Here is an 18,983-nt window from a genome sequence, read left to right as displayed (position 1 = left end):
AGCAGAGCGTTTCGAAGCCATATGGTTAGCGTTTATTTAAAACAATATGTTAAAATAGGTCAACAAGGTCGTTGTAGTATAGTGGTAAGTATTCCCGCCTGTCACGCGGGTGACCCGGGTTCGATCCCCGGCAACGGCGCCATTTTTTTTAACTCTCGCTAAACTCCGTTAAACTAAAAACCATTAAAGTCTTGACACGTGTATATTACGTGCACTGTTACTGATAAAACGTCCAACTTTCCGTCGTTTCACCAACGGAAGCTTCCTTTGCTTTTCAGTTTTTTGACGAAAGAGAAAAAAAAATAATAATAAAGAAAGAAAGAAAGAAAGCAGGCTCGGTTGCTGCTTGTTGTCTGCACAAACACTTCGCGAGTTTGCAACTTTACCGGCTTGTCAGTGAGATACTTTCCGAAATCCCCAAAATGCCCTCTCGCGGCGGCACCAGCGTCCACATAGTGGCCCTAGACGGTATCGTGAACGTGAACTCCCTCTTCACCTTGGCCGTCTTCATCGGCCTGACCTGGGACCCCAACGACCCGAACAACACCCTGATCGAGGCGAACGACCCCACCACCTGCCGCGCCGGGCCCCGCGTCGCGGAGGACCTCGTGGCCTTCCACGTGTACTCCTTCAGCTCCTTCCTCTTCTCCAGCCTCGTCGCCGTCGCCCTCAAGCAGGCCATCCGGATCACCCGAACCCCGTCCTACCACCCGGCCGAGCTTCTCGCCCGGGTCAACAGCTCCGCCCTCCGGGTCGGGATGCTCGTCTCGGGTGCGGGTTCGGTTTGCGGGTGCGTGTTCCTGATGCTGGCCCTCATCAACGTGGTGCAGATCAAGCTCGGGACTTTGGGTTGCGGGAGCTCCCATACTTTGGCCGCCGTGATCCCGCTTGTCATCTTCGTCCCCGTTGCACTCCTCATCTATGTTTGTATCGTTTTGTACGCTTTTACGCGCTAGAGCTTTTGTATAATTCCTTCTGATTTTGCAGAATTTTAATGCATGGTTTGTGTTTCTTGAAATTGAAGTAGTTGAATTCAATTGAAAGAATGGAAAAGCTTGCTTCTTTGCTTTATTTTTTGTTGTTGTTTTTGTTCTCCTAGTGGTAATGGTATAGTGGTGTGTGATAATTGAACCCAGAAAAAAAAAAAAAAAAAAAAAAAAACAATCTTTGGTGGATTGGGAAATCAAATTAATGCTCCACAGATTTGGTGAGATGAAATTTATGGATGAGTGGTAGTACAAGTGGGTGGAGAGTGCAGATATTCTAATGAAATTGTTCATGTAACAATTATTCTTTTTGTTCTGTATGGATTGCTGATGCTATATGCATCAGGCCATCATCATAGAGCAATATTAATTGCTTGGTGCTTTTTGTTTAGCTGGTCATTGTGATTGGGTGTTTAATACTTACATGCAATGTTTTGGGTGGGAGATTATGAGGGGTTTAGAGAAACAAGATTTGCTTAGTTACAAGAGGGAACTGAACCTAGACTCTACAGAAAAAAGATTGAGGTAGCGTGCCGCTGTGGAGAACTGACAAAAGTATAGGAATGGTGGCAAGCACTTAAGCTAGGGGCAGTAATTTTTATTGGCTTAAAGTTGCCAGGTAGCCCTAAACCATTTCTGAAGGAGTAGGTGCTGCAATAAACAAATTGAATTCCTCCTTCCCAGTGCTACCTCCACTATGTCTTGTGGGTTTCATTTGTAGGTAACTTAGTACCTTTTGAGCTGCTTGGTGTAGTATATAAAGCAGGAAGTTGAGAAGTGTTTCTGCACTGCATTGAAGAAATGGAATCTACAATGAAGTTTATGTGCCTTGTAGCGTTTGTTGTGATCCTGGGCATCAATCAATTCGATGGGGCTTACGGGGCTGGCGAGTGTGGAAAATCTAGCCCCGACAGAGAGGCCTGGAAGCTGGCTCCCTGTGCAGCAGCAGCACAAGATGAAAATGCTGCAGTTTCTGATAAGTGCTGCAGTCAGGTAAAAAGGATAGGCCAGAACCCAAGCTGCCTCTGTGCTGTGATGCTTTCTAATACTGCTAAGAGTGCAGGAATCAAACCAGAAATAGCTCTTACCATTCCGAAACGATGTAACATTGTGGATCGTCCTGTGGGTTTCAAGTGTGGAGGTTTGTTGACATATCCCTAACAATTCGTTTATCAAACCAATTGTTACTGAATGCTTCTTCCATATTCATTTGCAGTTTATTAACACTAGCTATTCTATTTTTCAGCATATACATTACCCTGAAGATCATGAAGTCACTTATGGTGCCAGCTACAAGGACCGTCAAGGAGTGCTGGAGATTGTATCTCTGTAACTAGTTCATCTAGCTTTTTACTATGACATCCTGATCTAGACACCTGAATAATAAATAAAATGTTTCTGTTTAACTGTCTTTGCAAAAAATTTCACTTCATGTTGCCATTGTTGCGCCCAACCATAGCTGCTTATATTGGTAACCAAAAGGAAAGAAAAGATGGGAAGGCGGATAAAAGGAACATTGGACTATAAAAGAAATGCATCTATGACTAAAAATGAAGATGGCAGGTTCATTAATTTCAAAACAAACGAAGATGGCAGGCTCAGTTCATAGGCCATATATATAACCTCAAAAAACTAAAGGAAAAATTTCATTATAAGGGATGCGTGATGACTTTTTTGGAATGTCAATATCAGCTCCTTATAAAAATTGTTAATTCAAAAATGATAAAAGTTAAATATCCATTCATTTATAAGCTGATAAAAAAGTTCCTTGACCCCTCTTAAGCTTAAGGAGCTAGGTAACAAAATGTGGTCATTGAACACTCACTAACCCTCCTTCTCGTTGGCCTGAGTGAGAGGCCAGGCAATGCTCAAGGAGTGAGTAGGTGCTGCACTCCAAAGCCTGCAATAAACAAAGAGAATAATGTTATCTCCTCAGTCTAATTTCTACCTGCATCCATGCCGTGTCTTGTGGGATGAGTTTCAATTTGATCTTTTACCCGAAAACAGAAGCTCCATTTGATCAAGCTGCCACTTTGAATATAAAAAACCCACCAACACCAAGTTGGGAAATTGGAAGCCACTGACTATCACATTGCATCAAAGAACAAGAACGTGAAGGTTTCGATCAAGTGCTGTGCGCAGTTGAGAAATATGATCAGAAATCCGAGATGTCTTTGTGCCATTGCTCTTTCTCAAAATGCCCAGAAAAGTGGGGACACCCCAGAAATTGCTCTCACCATACCCCCAATGTTGCAACATTCCAAACCATGTCAAGGGTTACACGTGTGGAGGTCAGTGATATAATTCACATTGCAATCTCAGCTTCTAATTAATTAGCATACTAATTTTGATTGCTTCTAATGTAATTCTGGTTTCTGGGTTGCAGCTTATACAATGGTTTGAAGACTTAGAGCCTGAGCTGATCAAGGTTTACAAGTTCATCTATATTACACACACACACACATATTATATGTAGTTCATTTCGATATTGGGTTAAGTAACTTATTGATATGTACAAATTTGTTGGTGTTTAATTGATTATTTGCATTCTGTAAGGCCAAAGTCGTATTGATATGGCGCCAAAACAGAGTAATCCAAAAGCACTGTGAAACTTCTTAAGTATACTGTCCGTCAGCTGATTGGAAGGCAATCAATTAATATCCAAGTTCATATGTCATTAGTGTTGAAGAATACACGAGTTCCATATTGAAAATTTAACAAAATAGAAAGTTCCATATAATAACACTGTTAAATAAAAGTGGTGTTGTTTTAATACTTCTGTTCTAGATAATATTATATTAATATCCTATATATATATATATATATATAGCCCATCTATTATATTTAACAGAGTAGATTTTTATTCATTATTTTGATTTAATGTGTACTCTCATCATCTTTCTTAACATTTGACACGTATTTATAAACACAACTATAATTCTAATAACAACTGTGTATTCCAATATTGGGTCAACTGAATAATTCCATTGCAGTCAACTACTATGCACAATAGTCACTTTCAAATCCAATCAATCAAGCAACTCCAACAATAGTACTGATATATAGGACATTGCCTCGCAATTTCTCTATCAAAATTCAAAGGAAATTGATCATGTATAGGAGATTGTCGGGAGACTTTGAATTCAAAGGCAATTTCTGTAACCCGTCGCATTTTAATTTAAACTATATCTTAACTTCCAGCAAAATAAATATATAGAAAGACACATGATATTCAAGAGAAAGGCAATTTCTTAGTCATGCTTACAATAGACGTAGCTAACTAGTAAACCTATACGTATCAAAGGGTGCCTATGATTATTGGCTGTTTAATTTACTTTTGAGTAAGTAAGAAAATCGTGTACTGAACAGATGAAAAAAGATCTTGACTTGCAAATTTTCGGTCATCTAAATCCAACGTTCAAGTGGAGATAATAGTATACCTACTCCCTAGACTTAAAGTGCTTAAACTTGTATTCTAGTGGACATGTTTGAAAAAATTAATCTAGGATATAATTTATTGTTGTGGTGTGTAGTGGACGACTTAATGGTCTCCATTTCAGTCAACTGAACTTTCATTGAATAATTTGCTATATATAGATAAGCTCAAAGTGGAGAAGAAAGAAGTTGTGCATACATATTATTCAAGTCATGCATTAGGAGAAGAATTGTAGAAAGAAAAAAATGGGAGGAGGCTTAATATTGAGGTACATGTGGATGGTGGGTTTGTTTGCAATTGTAGGCAATAATTGGGGGTTCGAAATTGAGGGGGTGGAGGGGGCTGGGGAGTGCGGGCAGCTGGACCCGGAGGTGCTTATCTACAAGCTAGCATCTTGTGCACCCGCCGGACAGGATAAGAACGTGGAGGTTCCTCCCAAGTGCTGTGGACTGATACAGAAGGTCCGCACAAGCTGCCTTTGTGCCATCATCCTTTCTAAAGAAGCCAAGAGCCTTGGGATCAACCCCGTAGTTGCCGCCACCATTCCTAAACGCTGCAAAATTGCTGGACGTCCTAAGGGTTACAAGTGCGGAGGTATGTATGTCATCTGCATTTTATTATGCCTACTAACTTAATTAACGGTTCAGATTCGTAGTTTAACAATTTACGATGGCCAATTTAATCTGACTTTAAAATTCAGTCCCGGCTGCTTAGCTTGTGTAATTCTTGATTTTGCTGCTGTTAAATTTTTTTCATTTTTGGTGATTTGCAGCTTATGTGGTGCAAGCATGACTAAGAAGACCATTGGGTCATGGCGCGCGGCAGCTATGGTTCTCAAGTAACTTATAGACAACACTCTTAATGATATGCTAATCTAGCTTACAATGTTTAATTAGTATAATTAACCTTGAAGAAACTTACTATTGATAAATAAAAGGCAAAAAGCCACTTTTGATTCATGTGATTTATCACTTTTATCACTAAAGTTCCCGTGATTTTGTCAAACAAAATAGGGTAAATATTCAGTTATGCTAAGATACGCTCATATTATTATTCTTCTCCAATATGGAGGTATTTATACAAGTATAAAAATGTGTTAACCCTAAATAAAATAGGAAATATATCTAAATTACAATAGGAAGTAAATCTCTATTACAATAGGACTAAATAATAATTGGTAAGTAACCAAAATTCTAATAAAATAAAGAACCAAAATCCTAACTAAGTAAAGACTCGCCAACATATTTCAATTTGATCTTTTTTACTTTTATTATTTTCAATTTAAAGTAACTGTTGTTACTTTGTTGAGGGGCACTTTGGTCCAAAAACAAAGACCGGAAAAACAAAAAAAAAAGAAAAAAAGAAAAAAGAAAAAGAAAGGGAAAAAGTGGAGAGAGAAGCCCTCAGCCACACTGTTTTACCCCATTGTTTCATAACCTCCCTTGGAAGAGCCATGAGTCACCTTTCGCATAGTAGTGATAAAAGCAATCAAACCCATTAATAATATATATATATATATATGTTGACAAAGAAATTTTGGTGCAATAAATTTCATTGGACAAGAAAGTAATTAGGGTTCGGTGGATTAAATCGTGGGCCCCGTAATTCACCCATGTGGCGTGTGACTCATCAAAATCGGATTAGTTGTCAAAAATGACAAATGGCGACATCCGACGGAGTGCATCAAACGGTTCAAGATGAAGACAAAATTAAAGGAAAGAATCTTCTGTGATTGACTTTGATTTAAATCAAATATTAATCAGGTTAATCAATTGAAGATAATCTGGTTAAATTGCCAGATTATGGGAATTGATTTAAATCAAATCAAAATCCCACAAAACAAGGTTTTAAATAGGGAAAGTTATTTAGGTCAAGCATCCTACAAGAGCCTATAAATAGGAGGCCTCAAGACGAAATGGGGGTCGGAGAGAAAAAACCTAGCACTCAGAAGAATCAGAAAACTCTCTGCATTCTTCACCCTACCTTGGAAGAGCCACCAAGCACAACAAATACGTGCCAGTTCCTTCACCATAGACAAATTCCAAACACCAAACAAGCTTCATGCTACCCATTTGATCAAGATCAAGTCTCTACGACTCTTGTATCAAACACAAATTTTCTTTAAACACTTTGGAGATCGAATCAGAGGATTCAATACAGAGATTGTAACCCTAAATTTTATTAATACAATATTATTTTGTACACGTGTTCTTGTCTCATTTGTTGCAGGAAATTCGTGTTTACAATATATATATATATATACACAGAGAGTTTCTATTGAGGAATCCTTCAAATAAGCTTATTTGAGGGACACCTCTTGTAGGCCTCACTCCAGATTTTATTTCACTAATCCAAACCGTCTAATTTGTAGATACTCATTCAAAGATCATCTCTACAAAAAATCACTTGAATCCGATATCATTTGACCACTCAATTAAGTTATTGAAATTTTAGTACTTTCTTGAAGAACTATGTTCATTGATTTTGTAAGACACAATTAGATGTCGAAATGGTTTCCGATTTGTCTAATTTTTTGTAAGGATGATCTATGAATGAAGACTTAAAAAATAGATGGTTTGGATCATTGGGAAAAAAATTGTAGAGTACCCTAAAGGGCGTCCCTCAAATATAATTTGAGGAATCTCTCAATAGAAGGGGACTGAATATATATATATATATAATGGATAATAATTTACCTATTGTCTGATATTGATAATATGGTTATTATCTTTTATTGATAATATAATTTTTTGTTAAAATTTTAAGGATTTTTTATTGGTCGAGATTTTAGGGATTAAAGGGAATGATTAGGGGTGCAAGTTGGATTGGAACATCCGATTTCGACCAATTCCGTTCTAAAAAATTCCGATTTTAGTAAGTTCAAATCAATTTTGACATCCAAAAGTTCCGAAATTCAAAAATTCTGATAAAAATTGGATTGGAATTGGAATGTATCTAAAGATTCTAAAAAATTTCGAATTCCGAAATATATTGGGGTTTTAAGCTTAAAATACACACAATTACTAATTTCATGTTGAATTAAATATAAGTTGATGACCAAATAGATGTAGACAAGTTATTTCATAAAGGATAACAACATATAAGTACTAGCATATAACAGTTTTCCAAGTTTATGGCATGAGTTTCAATTTTGAGTCCAATTTAATCCTTCAAATGGTTGGGCATCTCTCTCTTTGACCTTAGTAGAGAGAAAAAAAACACTCCCTCACCCCTTCAGCGCCGCATCTTGGGGGGAAGGTGGTATGCCTCTCCTTCCCTCCCCTCTCCTCCTCTTCCTCATTGAATCACACTTTTCTCCTTCTCCCCCTATTTTCCAATCTAGTGGGATGTCATGGGCATGATTTCCCCTATCACCGCCATCTTTATCCACGGGTCATGCTCCATACCGACCCAAAATCCATGGCTCATCCGGATTCCATCACCTCCCATTTGATCTGGCCTCATCCTTGGTCTGTAGCTGCAAATTTCAAACGCGTTTTGGTGTGAATTTATTGGAAGGTGTGTAGAGCTCATGCTCGGGTGCTTGCACCACCTCCTTCTAGGTTCTTGGTTTTTTTTTTTTTTTTTTTTTCCTTCTCTTGGCTATGGAATGGGTTTTCTCATTCTTTTTTTTGCTGGCTGCTGTCTTTTGGATGTATTGGTTGGGTTAATTCTGATTCTGTTGGTGAATCTCGGGTGGGCTTGTTTTGAGGGCTTGGTTTGCTGACCTACAAGTGTTTGGTTCTTCATGGTGGTGATTGGTGGTTTGTCCATCTATAGTCGTAAAGTTTCTTTTTGCTGGTGGAGGCTTGGAGTTTCTCTTTGGTTGTGGCGGCTAGATTTCCTATGTTTTATTTGATGTATTTTATGTTTAATGTGGGCTTTGTGCCTAATGTGGGTGTAATGCCTCTTTGTGGGCTATATGCCTTTATGTGGGCTAAATGCCTTTATGTTGGCTTTTGTCGTTTTAGTTTTTTTGCTCGGGAACATGATCTTCATGCTATATTGTGATGGTTTTAGCTAGATTTGTTCATGTTTGTTTCCAGTTGGTTTTCTGATCGGTGTTTTTGCCCGGCTTTGTTTGTAATGTTCTATACCGTTTTGGGGGATTGCGATGAATTGGAACTTCGAAAAAAAAAAAAAAAAAGGTTGGGCATGTTTAGAATGTTGAACTAGTTTCCAAAATATTCCAAAAAAATTCCAAAATATGTAAGTTCCAAAATATTCAAATATTCCGAGTTTTTTGAATTGGAATAGAAATAGAAATTCCAAAAAATTTTGGAACGAAATTGGAATAGAATTTCCATTCTGAATTTTTTTTGATCAAAATTGGAATTCCCTGATTATGATCCGATCCATCCGAAAATCAGCCCATGCCCATTACAAAATGGAGTCATTGATATGCTATAAATCAAGAAGTATTAATTAGAAATGAGGGAGTTAATAACATGCTTGAAAACTATTGGGTTGACTTATCTAAGGTCTGGTGGCAAACAATGTAAATATGTAGGAGTACTATAACCTTTTATATCTTACGGTGCATTATAGTTTGAATTTGAGTTTTATATATAGAATTCAAAATTGATGGGTTTATGTATAGGAAATAGAAGTTATGGGGCCTATATTAGGCCAGCGCTGAACAATATTGAAACTAATTGCACAGTTCTCTTCAAAACTTCAAGATTGAGGATATACTTGTTCGAAATAATCGAGATCAGCACAACCGGTGGCTTCTGAAACATTCAAGTGAGATAATACCTACCCTTCGGAGGACTCAGAGTCAGCGTTAGAGTGCTTATATCGAATATATTAAAGCTTTATTTTAATGGACATGTTTGAAAAAATTAATCTAAAGATATAATTTATTGTTGTGGTGTGTAGGACGACTTAGTGGTCGCCATTTCCAGTCAACTAAATTTTCTATATATAATATGAACAAAGCATTCATTTGTAGAAGAACTGTAAAAAGAAAAAATGGAAGGAGGTGTAATATTGAGGTACATTTGCATCGTGGGTTTGTTTGCAATTGTAGGCAATAATTGGGGGTTCGAAATTGAAGGGGTTGATGGGGCTGGGGAGTGTGGGCAGCTGGACCCGGAGGTGCTGGCATACAAGCTAGCACCCTGTGCAGCCGCCGCACAGGATAAGAATGTGGAGGTTCCTCCCAATTGCTGCGCTCTGATGCAGAAGGTCCGCACAAGCTGCCTTTGTGCCATCATCCTTTCTAAAGAAGCTAAGAGCCTTGGGATCACTCCTGTAGTTGCCGTCACCATTCCTAAACGCTGCAAAATTGCTGGACGTCCTAGGGGTTACAAGTGCGGAGGTATGTATGTCATCTGCATCTTAGTATGCGTATTCACTTAATTAAAGGTTCAGATTCATAGTTTGACAATTTACGACAGCCAATTTAGTCTGACTTTAAAATTCAGTCTCGACTGCTTAAGCTTGCGTAATTCTTGATTTTGCTGCTGTTAAAAAACTTTTCATCTTTGGTGATTTGCAGCTTATGTGGTGCAAGCATGATGAGGCGTAGAGAAGAAGACCATTTGGCCATGGCCCGCGGCAGCTATGGTTCCCAAGTAACTTTATAGATAACACTCTTGATGATGTGCCAATCTAGCTTACAATGTTTAATTAGTATGGACCTTGAAGAAACTTACTATTGGTTAATAAAATGTTGGTCCATGAAACGCCCATCTATATATGTTTTTATGTTTTGTTTTGTTGATATAAGCGATATTGAGGAAGTGGGTTGTCTCACATACACTGTTAAAGTGACAAAACGTTTCTTGTTATGGATTCATATCATAGATCGATTGCCAGAATTAGGATTGAAATATTAAAAACAGAGTGTCTAAATTAAGTAGATGAAAGTTCTCTCTTACAAAACAAAACAAAGTACATGAAACATTAATTAGCTGGTATATATTACATAACTTGCCCAACTGGGATAAAAAGACCCAACAAGCTAAGTTTTTGGATCAGTCCTGGCTCTTCTGCACTATATCTACCATGCTATATATGTACTCTATATAACACACACCATCTTATTTTCCATACATAGTCTTTAAGGTAGATGTTCGTACTGGGATCTCACCCTGCAACATAACAGACATTAAATTTTTCAGAGTCAGATGAAAAAGTAACAGCTAAACTGCATTGCATGCCAAGCAGAAGCAAAACATAGGATTTAATTAATCACCATTAATTAAGGGGGATGAACTTGTGTTAATTACCTCTGCTAAAAGGTGGTGAGTTCACATAAAACGCACAGGAAAGAGTTAGTAATAAAGTGAACCTGGACAGATGAGAAGTATAGACATGAATTAATATTGTAGACTAGATTAGTATAATTAATAATCATAATTCCTTGAAAAAACATACCCTTCCACCAGTTTCCCCTTGAAGCACCGTTTGAATTATTCCCATTTGCATCATCATCACCCCCATCTTTCTTAGACTGAAGAATTACACAACAATTAATATCAGTAGAGTTTACTTCATAAAAATCAAATGATAAACCTCCACACCCACCCCCCCCCCCCCAAAAAAAAAAAAAAAAAAAACCAACTTAGTTTGCACTTACAAGGTTGTGCTGGTGGGATTCAGTGGTCGTCCCAGTTCTTGGACTATAATTTTCTTGGCCACCATAGTAGATTGAGGAGCTGAAGTTGCATGGCTCCACAGCTTCATTTTGATATATCATGGAATCTTTGCTTGCGCCTTTCGTGCTTTCACCTTTGCTGGTGTAAAACCCTTGGCTCTTATTATCCAAAGCGCTTGGATTTCCGTACTTGCCACTGCTCCCAAGTCCCTAATCAAAATTTAAACCCTCAGATAATTTAGACTTGTACCCCAAAAATGAATAAATAAATAAATAAATCAGGGCAATAAACTCACTTACCGCTGATGGTGGTGGGGGGAAAATAGAGCCAAACAAGGAGGATGAAGAAGATGAAGAAGAGTCCTTAGGGCCAAAGAGATGATCCAGAGTCCTGGAAGAAGAAGAAGAGGCATGGCTTGAACCACCACCACCCACTTGGTTCTTGTTCTCCATAGTAATATAATTAGTTATGTATATAGAACTCTTGTATATACTAGCTAAGTAGTTATAGTGTTTCACAAAAGCTGCTTTCTTTGTCAGCCAAAACGAACAAAATTAACTACTGCTGCTGCTTCTGATAGCTGATAGTTTATCTCTTAACGGTCAAAGACCTAGAAGCAGAAAATTGGATAAGATTTGCAGAATATTGATGAGAAGAAATACAGAAACAAACAAGTTAAGAGATAAAACTGGAGAAGGTAAGGGGGGCCAGAGAGAACACGTGAAGATTTGCAGATGTGGAGATAGTGAAGGCGTGACAAAGGTATTTATAAGCCCAAAAATATATGGAGATGGAGTTAGCTGCTGGTTGGGATACATGGCTGCTAACCTCATCCCCTGTCTCTGGTCCCCATGTGCCCTTCAACTCTCCCCTGTTTTTTGACACATGGGTTGCCTCAGTTTGATCCAAGTGGACATCTTGCCAACTCTAAGTCCCTACTGCCATGTGTCTCAGTGGGACCCCAAACAAATCAATCTTTGACCAATACATACATGTTCTATTATATGCTTTTGCTTGATTTGGTCGACATTCAGATTTTTTTTCTGTGAGAGAGATGAGAGATGAGGAGATGAGGAGATGAGGAGAGAGAGAGAGAGAGCTGTTAATGTCTTAAAACGGATAAGGTGATGATGTCTCAAATTGGGGTTTTGATGCGGATATGCCCGTTTGCATCAAATAGTTGACTCAAGCCACACTAGATGCCATGCAATTCATATAAAACATACTGCATGTGTGCATGTCTTCCTTGCAATATTTCAAGAATCGGTACCAATATATGCCATCAAATATTACTATCTTCGAATGTAACTTTTGAATGATTTTTTTTAATCGAGCACAATTTGACCTATAGTAACTTATAAGAAGGATTTTGTCAATAAGCGATATAAAAAATGGATATTTATGATCATTTCAAATTATGTTAACTTGTAAGCATTCTTCCGCACAATCTCATATGTTTAGCTGTATATATATATATATATATATATATATATATATATTTTAAATCAAAAAATATCTTATTATTTGAAGTTATGGAATGAAAAGATAATGTTTTTTTGTGTGTGTCGCCAAGAATGATATCAAATTTAATTTTAAAAAATATACTTATATGATCAAAAGAGTAGGTCGTGATCAACATGACTACTAGCAAAGATGCCACATGGTGAAATGGTTTAGTGTTATTATGAAAATTCAACCCAATGAAATGATACCTCAAGGTTCTCATCCGCGTGCCTTTGAACATATTCTAATTCAATTTAATTAAAGTAAATCCGTATCAGCTCCGTGAAAGAGAACTTCAATCAGATGATTAGTTGATAACCAATGCAGGGCTTACAAGTAATGTTTAGGCGGCTTATAAGTAGTGTTTAGATACTATATTTAAATCACATTATCTTGAAGATACGCTAGTTAAAGGATTTTCATTCTTTCATCTCTCATCATAGCTTTATGTTCCTTTTGGATAGCTTAGGATAAGCACTGCATTTCGACCAAATAAAAGGATAAGCACTGCATCTTCCCATTACATCCATATCACCGCCACTTTCCCGGAACCACATCCATAGGCAGAGCAAGACTTTTCCATTTCTGCATGTAGATGAAATTGGATAACTCCATATCAAATTTTCGATGTGGGACTTTATTCTTCAACGTATCTATGAACCACATCCTTTTTCCTTCATTTTCTAGGGAAAGTTGATCTGACTGAACAAGGAAATATAAAATTTCTTTTTCCCACTCCTTGGATCGATCTTAGTTTGGTCTGGTGGGTTTTGACCCAGCTTGGATCTCAGATTGTTGCAACCCAACTCAACCCAATTCTTTTTTCATTAGAAAGGTGAGGCTTGGGCCCAATTCAGATAAAAAAGAGAATAAAAAAGTGGTTTGACCCAGCTAAACTTGCTACTTGACCATGCATGTGGAACAAGTTGAGATTCCCGTAGCCAATTTGGAAAAAGTTGTATGTACGAGTCATTTTTGTTCATTCTTTCTGGTTTGTAGCCATGGAGGAATGAATGTTGTAAATAAAAGCATATCAATTTGCCGTGTCATTTTCAAGCCCAACTTTCCATGGGGGGTTGCTTGCTTTAGAAGAAGGAAAAAGCTTTAAGACAAGACCTGTAAATATAATATTCTTCATCTTAATTATATCATCACCTCATCCAAATGCCATCCATATCTAAAGGTCAAAGCCTCAAAGGTTCAGGTGGGCCTGAGGCAAATAATATGTTTTTGGGTTATTATAGGTGTCGGTCGCTTCCTTTTCACAATTGTATGGTCCTATACAAAATGTAACAAAAGAGAAAAAGAAAAGCCATAGGTCAATTATGACAAGCGTGCATGCGATATGGATGATGAAGATTAAAAGTAGTAGTTATATGCTCAAACAAGTGAGAAGTGAGAAAAAGGCTACGAATATTCCACATTCCAATTTCGCACCACTCACCCCTCGATGGCTATGTTATGTGGGTGGATTATTGTCCTTGGCACAACTTGCATGGCAGGTCGTGCATTGTACGTATTTGATGTGCCAACATCATGTGAATGTGTACATTTCCAAATGTTCCTCTCTTGTAACGGAGAAATATTATATATCATGGGAATAATACTGTTTTGTTATCTTAAATTTTATCATGCACGGTAAGGATTCTACATGACAGAGCATAATTAGATGAGGATAGCAAAACAATGCTATCCCGGTGACATATAAGTCTTTCTCCTTGTAATGACGACAATGACTGAACATTAGCCATAAATCAATCATTCTATTGTGAAGAGGAGGGGGTCACTCAAAAGAGAGGGGCCAAACATTGTCTTAGGTTTAATTCTCATTCTTGCCACATTAGAGCATTTTTAGTGGGAGGGGCTAGTCCAGGCAAGAGGCCCCCTAGGCCCTCAATCTCGTTTTCAGCAATCAAGGCTTGCCAGGGCAACCGTTGGCTCCATCAGCCTGGGCAAGATGACTTAATGGTGACGTCATTGTGGCCAGAGGCGGATCCATTAAGGCTCAAGGAGGTGCAGCTGCACCTTCCTTCGCCGAAAAAATCATTGTAGGTGCTTCAAACTGCCCCTTTGCTCAACTAGTGTACATATTACCTTATTTCTATTTTCAATATTTAAGTAAATGTCTTTGTCCTTTTACTTTAATTTATTTTTATATTACTCCATTTACTTAAGTTTACAATGTAAATAAGGAAGTACCCCCAATTTGGATTCAAATAAAAATACTAGAAAATCAAATTCCTACCAAATCAAAATATGAAAAACCGGTTTTAGTGCAAAATACGATTTAGGCTAAAAATGATGGCTTATTAAGTCAATATATACTTCATACTAAAATCCCATAAAATCAAGTTTTCTTATTTGATGTGTAAGGAATAAAAGCCGCCAAAAATTATCTTGAGAAAATGATTATTTTGAAAAACCATTTTTCATACTTAATCAATTTTGCACCTCCACTAAAAAATTTATGGGTCCGCCACTGATTGTGGCGTTAACAGCCAATTTAAATAACAAAAAAATTGAAAAAGACAGGGATAAAAATGCCAAAAATTTCAGAATTAAAAAAATATAAAAAATACCTAGCCATATTCTTCACTTCCCACACCAAAACTCTATACAAGGGCAATGGGTGGAAAATCAATTAAAAAATTGCTAGGGCAGGTACTATTAATGTAAATAATAACAGCTATTGCCTCTTCTTATCTTTTCCAATAACAAATGTGTGAAAATACTCTTAATAATCTATTGGTTCAGGAGAAAAATTTGGACGGACCACTTCTTGTCACATGGCAAGTACCCATTAAAAGTTTTCTGGTTGGTCTCTTTTCGTTCTTAATTAAAGTATGAACAAGAAGGGATGTGATTTGGTATGGGAATGCTACCTACGTATAGCTTTCAATTTATTGTCTATACATATACACCTATCAATTGGGGGCAAAATTCCCTTTCCCACTCCAAGAATGGAAAACAAAGTACAGACTTGGATTACATAGAGTACCATAAAATGATCCCTAATAAGGGATACATTTCAAGTTTTCGCATCACAGGAAAGCCTCATCACTCATGATGTACAAATATAATAAATTTTCATAATCTGGCATTTTAATCTGGCAAAAATTTCAGCAACTTGCCGTTTCTTATTGATACATCAATACATGATTACATGGTCACGCACCTTTTAAATTTCAAGATATACAACAATGGGGCTCCTCACTTGGAAAGTACCATCATCCCACACCAGAGAAGCAGAGACTATGGTTTTGTTAATTAATCACCGAGTGTTCCATAATTATTTTTTGATGAGCAGCCACTCTTGTCCCTACTAATAATTTGTAATAATTTGGTACCATAGCCTTGTGCACACAAAAGATTTAAGTAGTCGAATTATGTAGTGTCATATATAGAGATTTTTCTTTTGGTGTTTTTAATGAATTGTTTTTGTATGTGTCAAACTGTGATTTGCAAGAAGTAATCTCCTTCCCCTTGTATGGTGATGGTACTACTCTGTCATCTAGATCTTCAATATCTGAAATAGGGACATTTTTGGAGGCCATGCTGCTAGACTAGAAGCTCCCGGAGCAGCTAAATCCGGCCGCAACATAACAGGAAAAAAAATAAAAATCAGAGATGAAGTACTGCGGCCTGGCTAATTATATAAAAGACTTGAGAATGTTCATCAAGTTGTTCTTTAGGAAAAATCAATTCGTAGCTTATGTTATTGGGTGTCTTGAGTAAATTTCCCCAAGGCCAATTGATTAATAATAATAATTATTATTCATGCAAAATCCAATGCCAAACCTTATAGCCTAGCCCAACAAGCACATCTCTCCAAAGTCCACCACACTTAACAAACCAAGAAAGTGCTTTGTTTGAAAACTTGAGGTTTCGCAATGTAGGACAAGAACCCACACCACACCATTTTGCTTTCAAACTCCAACAGTTATTACCTTGATGAGAATGATGTCATATGGGGACAGGGTTTATCAATTAGCCATAATCGTAAATTAGGTTAGCTAATTCTCTGTTGTAGCTTAGAAGTTGGAACTATTTATAAAAATAAAAAAAAAAAAAAAAAAAACCTTGTTGAGCTAATTTAATGGTAAATACTGTTGCCACGCTGAGAAGGAGAAACGACCATGGAACTAAAGCCATTATGGGGGTCAGAGTCACTACAAAACCTATAAACGTGCTTGGAAAAGATGGGCAATCTCATCCAAGAACATCATGTATTTATACTAAGATTTAGCCATGCGTTTCACATGTTTGCTTTAATCCTAATCATACGTACGTGTATTACAAATCTAATGATTCACATTTGATCCTACGCACATTCAAAATGCACTACTCTTTTGTTCACACACACTTTTTGAATTTGTGATGTATGGTTAAGATTAAAAGGCAAGTGAATGACAAGCACATTAGAACCTGCAGAGGATCCGAATCCGAAATTTTGTGATCAAACCATTTCTTCCACACACTCAAACCATTTCTTCCTTAAGTATAACGCTTATATCTAGCTGACGTATTTTTATCAACCCCTATAGCTTAAGGGGATATTGAGGTAAGGTAAGGAATCAACACGTGTAAGAGATTAATAAGCTGATCTTCGAAAAAGAAATTAAAGGCACAATAAATTTACTTGTCGTTCATTGTTTAATCTCCAACCTCGTGAATCACGTATTGTTCTTCCATGGTTACGTCAATTTGTTTGCGTCATAATGATGAGATCTCCATTTCCATTTCATTTCAACTAGGGTGATCATGGTTTTTTCTTTTTGTCAAGAAGACGATCCTGGTTCGGTTTGGTTACAATTATAAGTTAAACCGACCATATCGGTAATGACTTGGTCCCCCATAATGATAATGGACTCACTAGTGCATGTGCATCCCAGCTCAACTTTCACTAACAATGCAAAAGCACTTTTGCAGACGCCATAGAGATGTGAACGAAAGAACGCTTGAACGTTTGGATTTCTCAATTGACCCATTTACTGTGACTGAAAAAGATAGCTTCTGCCCAAGAGATGTGAAAGAACGCTTGGATTAACTTTGATTTCAATTGCTTTTAGTGCACCGAGAACTTTAGCTTCATATGTCGATCATTGGTGACAGTTGATTTGGATGCTGGGTGGAAATCACAAAGGATGGTTGGTTTAGGTGATCACTGAGTACATTTCCATCGTTTGATTCTGATGAGCATTGATTGTTATTGTTCTTTGTTATCATCTGCAACAATTTGGTGGTGTGGCCATGTGCACACAAAAATTTGATGTAATCTGTTTCCGTGGCATCATATACCAAACCAGAATATGGAGCCCTGATAGGGTTTATCTGGCCAGCTCCGTATGCAAATTCGGCATCAAAATTAAGATTGGCACTCATGGGTTTAGCTAAAAAAAAGAAGAAGAGATATTTAGTCATATACCCATTCTCAGCACTAGTGATATAGATAAACCCTACAACATTTAATTTCTATAAACAAACCCTAAAAAAGCCTAAAAAATGACAGCTGGCCCTATTGAATTTAATTTTGATTAATAAATTATTTTGATGCCCTAGTGAGGGTTTTTTGAATGAGATTTTAGGGTGGGGCTTGTTTTAACAAATTGATGGTAGTTTTGTAATTTATATGAAGTTTGAAGTCTCTTTGTTATGTTGTAAATGGACTTTGGGTGTGTTTCTAAAGTCTATTTTATGTAGGGTGTTTTTATAATTTGGGCCCCAATATTGGATATAGTAGTGAATCTCCCAAAAAAAAATTGTTTGAATCATTTTTCATACAACCCCAATGAAGTCCCATGACCTTCTTGTGTGGAGCTGCTTAACAGACACAACACCATCCTCACCAACCATCTTTCGTGCTTCTTCCGTTGGGGGAGAACGACACTCGTTTACTTTTCCATCTTGAATCTCAATTTTGAATTAGATTATTCTTTTATATATATATAAACTAATGAACTAGCTCATTTATTATTCAATATCTCAAATTTGAAATGGATTATTTAAGCATAAACAACAACAACAAATGACCCACTAGTGTAGTGGTTTGGAGCAAATGTTCATTCTTAGGAAATGTCTTGGGTTTGAGTCCTAACATCCGTGTAGTATGTGTAAGTTTAATATGTTGGAGCAAATGTTCCTTCTTAGGAAATGTCTTGGGTTCGAATCTTAGCATCCGTGTAGTATGTGTGAGTTTAATATGTTATTACCCATCTCAATATAAAATGTCCTAAAAAAACAAAAAGAAGAACAACAACGAGGGTGGGATTTGCATGGGATCACTCCAAACAAGTACACAATAACATAAAAGATACATTTCAAGTTTCTGCATCATAGTAAAGTCTCATCACTCATAGTCGATATTTGAGATGTGGCATTTGATCCTTAGTAGTGCAATTTGCTTTTTCTTATTATTCTTACATCAATACAGGATTACATGATCCAATGCACCAC

The 18,983-nt window shown here is 37.1% G+C and overlaps 5 protein-coding genes and 1 non-coding gene across 6 annotated transcripts; 5 read left to right on the top strand and 1 right to left on the bottom strand.

Moving 5' to 3' along the window:
* Positions 1 to 67: 67 nt before the first annotated feature.
* TRNAD-GUC lies at positions 68 to 139 on the top strand. Its single transcript has one exon. It is a non-coding gene; the product is annotated as a tRNA-Asp (tRNA).
* Positions 140 to 325: 186 nt separating this feature from the next.
* On the top strand, positions 326 to 1,062 carry LOC117617681. Its single transcript, XM_034347164.1, has one exon. The coding sequence runs from the start codon at positions 423 to 425 to the stop codon at positions 954 to 956; it is 534 nt and encodes a 177-aa protein (XP_034203055.1). The 5' UTR covers positions 326 to 422; the 3' UTR covers positions 957 to 1,062.
* Positions 1,063 to 1,166: 104 nt separating this feature from the next.
* LOC117617682 (putative lipid-transfer protein DIR1) lies at positions 1,167 to 2,397 on the top strand. Its single transcript, XM_034347166.1, has 2 exons — positions 1,167 to 2,127; positions 2,233 to 2,397. The coding sequence occupies exons 1-2, from the start codon at positions 1,788 to 1,790 to the stop codon at positions 2,247 to 2,249; spliced, it is 357 nt and encodes a 118-aa protein (XP_034203057.1). The 5' UTR covers positions 1,167 to 1,787; the 3' UTR covers positions 2,250 to 2,397.
* A 2,223-nt stretch (positions 2,398 to 4,620) lies between these two features.
* On the top strand, positions 4,621 to 5,381 carry LOC117619832 (putative lipid-transfer protein DIR1). The gene is made up of 2 exons (XM_034349877.1): positions 4,621 to 5,016; positions 5,195 to 5,381. The coding sequence occupies exons 1-2, from the start codon at positions 4,668 to 4,670 to the stop codon at positions 5,212 to 5,214; spliced, it is 369 nt and encodes a 122-aa protein (XP_034205768.1). The 5' UTR covers positions 4,621 to 4,667; the 3' UTR covers positions 5,215 to 5,381.
* Positions 5,382 to 9,396: 4,015 nt separating this feature from the next.
* LOC117618378 lies at positions 9,397 to 10,112 on the top strand. The gene is made up of 2 exons (XM_034347959.1): positions 9,397 to 9,745; positions 9,926 to 10,112. Exons 1-2 carry the CDS (start codon positions 9,397 to 9,399, stop codon positions 9,943 to 9,945), a joined length of 369 nt encoding a protein of 122 aa, XP_034203850.1. The 3' UTR covers positions 9,946 to 10,112.
* A 141-nt stretch (positions 10,113 to 10,253) lies between these two features.
* Positions 10,254 to 11,771, bottom strand: LOC117619187. Its single transcript, XM_034349076.1, has 5 exons — positions 11,327 to 11,771; positions 11,009 to 11,236; positions 10,807 to 10,882; positions 10,659 to 10,720; positions 10,254 to 10,520 (listed from the first exon to the last, which is right to left on the bottom strand). The coding sequence occupies exons 1-4, from the start codon at positions 11,477 to 11,479 to the stop codon at positions 10,704 to 10,706; spliced, it is 474 nt and encodes a 157-aa protein (XP_034204967.1). The 5' UTR covers positions 11,480 to 11,771; the 3' UTR covers positions 10,254 to 10,520; positions 10,659 to 10,703.
* Between the last annotated feature and the right edge of the window lie 7,212 nt (positions 11,772 to 18,983).

The sequence above is a fragment of the Prunus dulcis genome, chromosome 2 (assembly GCF_902201215.1).
Source record: "Prunus dulcis chromosome 2, ALMONDv2, whole genome shotgun sequence".
In the NCBI taxonomy this organism is placed as follows: Eukaryota; Viridiplantae; Streptophyta; class Magnoliopsida; order Rosales; family Rosaceae; genus Prunus; species Prunus dulcis.
This window is presented reverse-complemented; position numbering and strand designations above follow the sequence as displayed.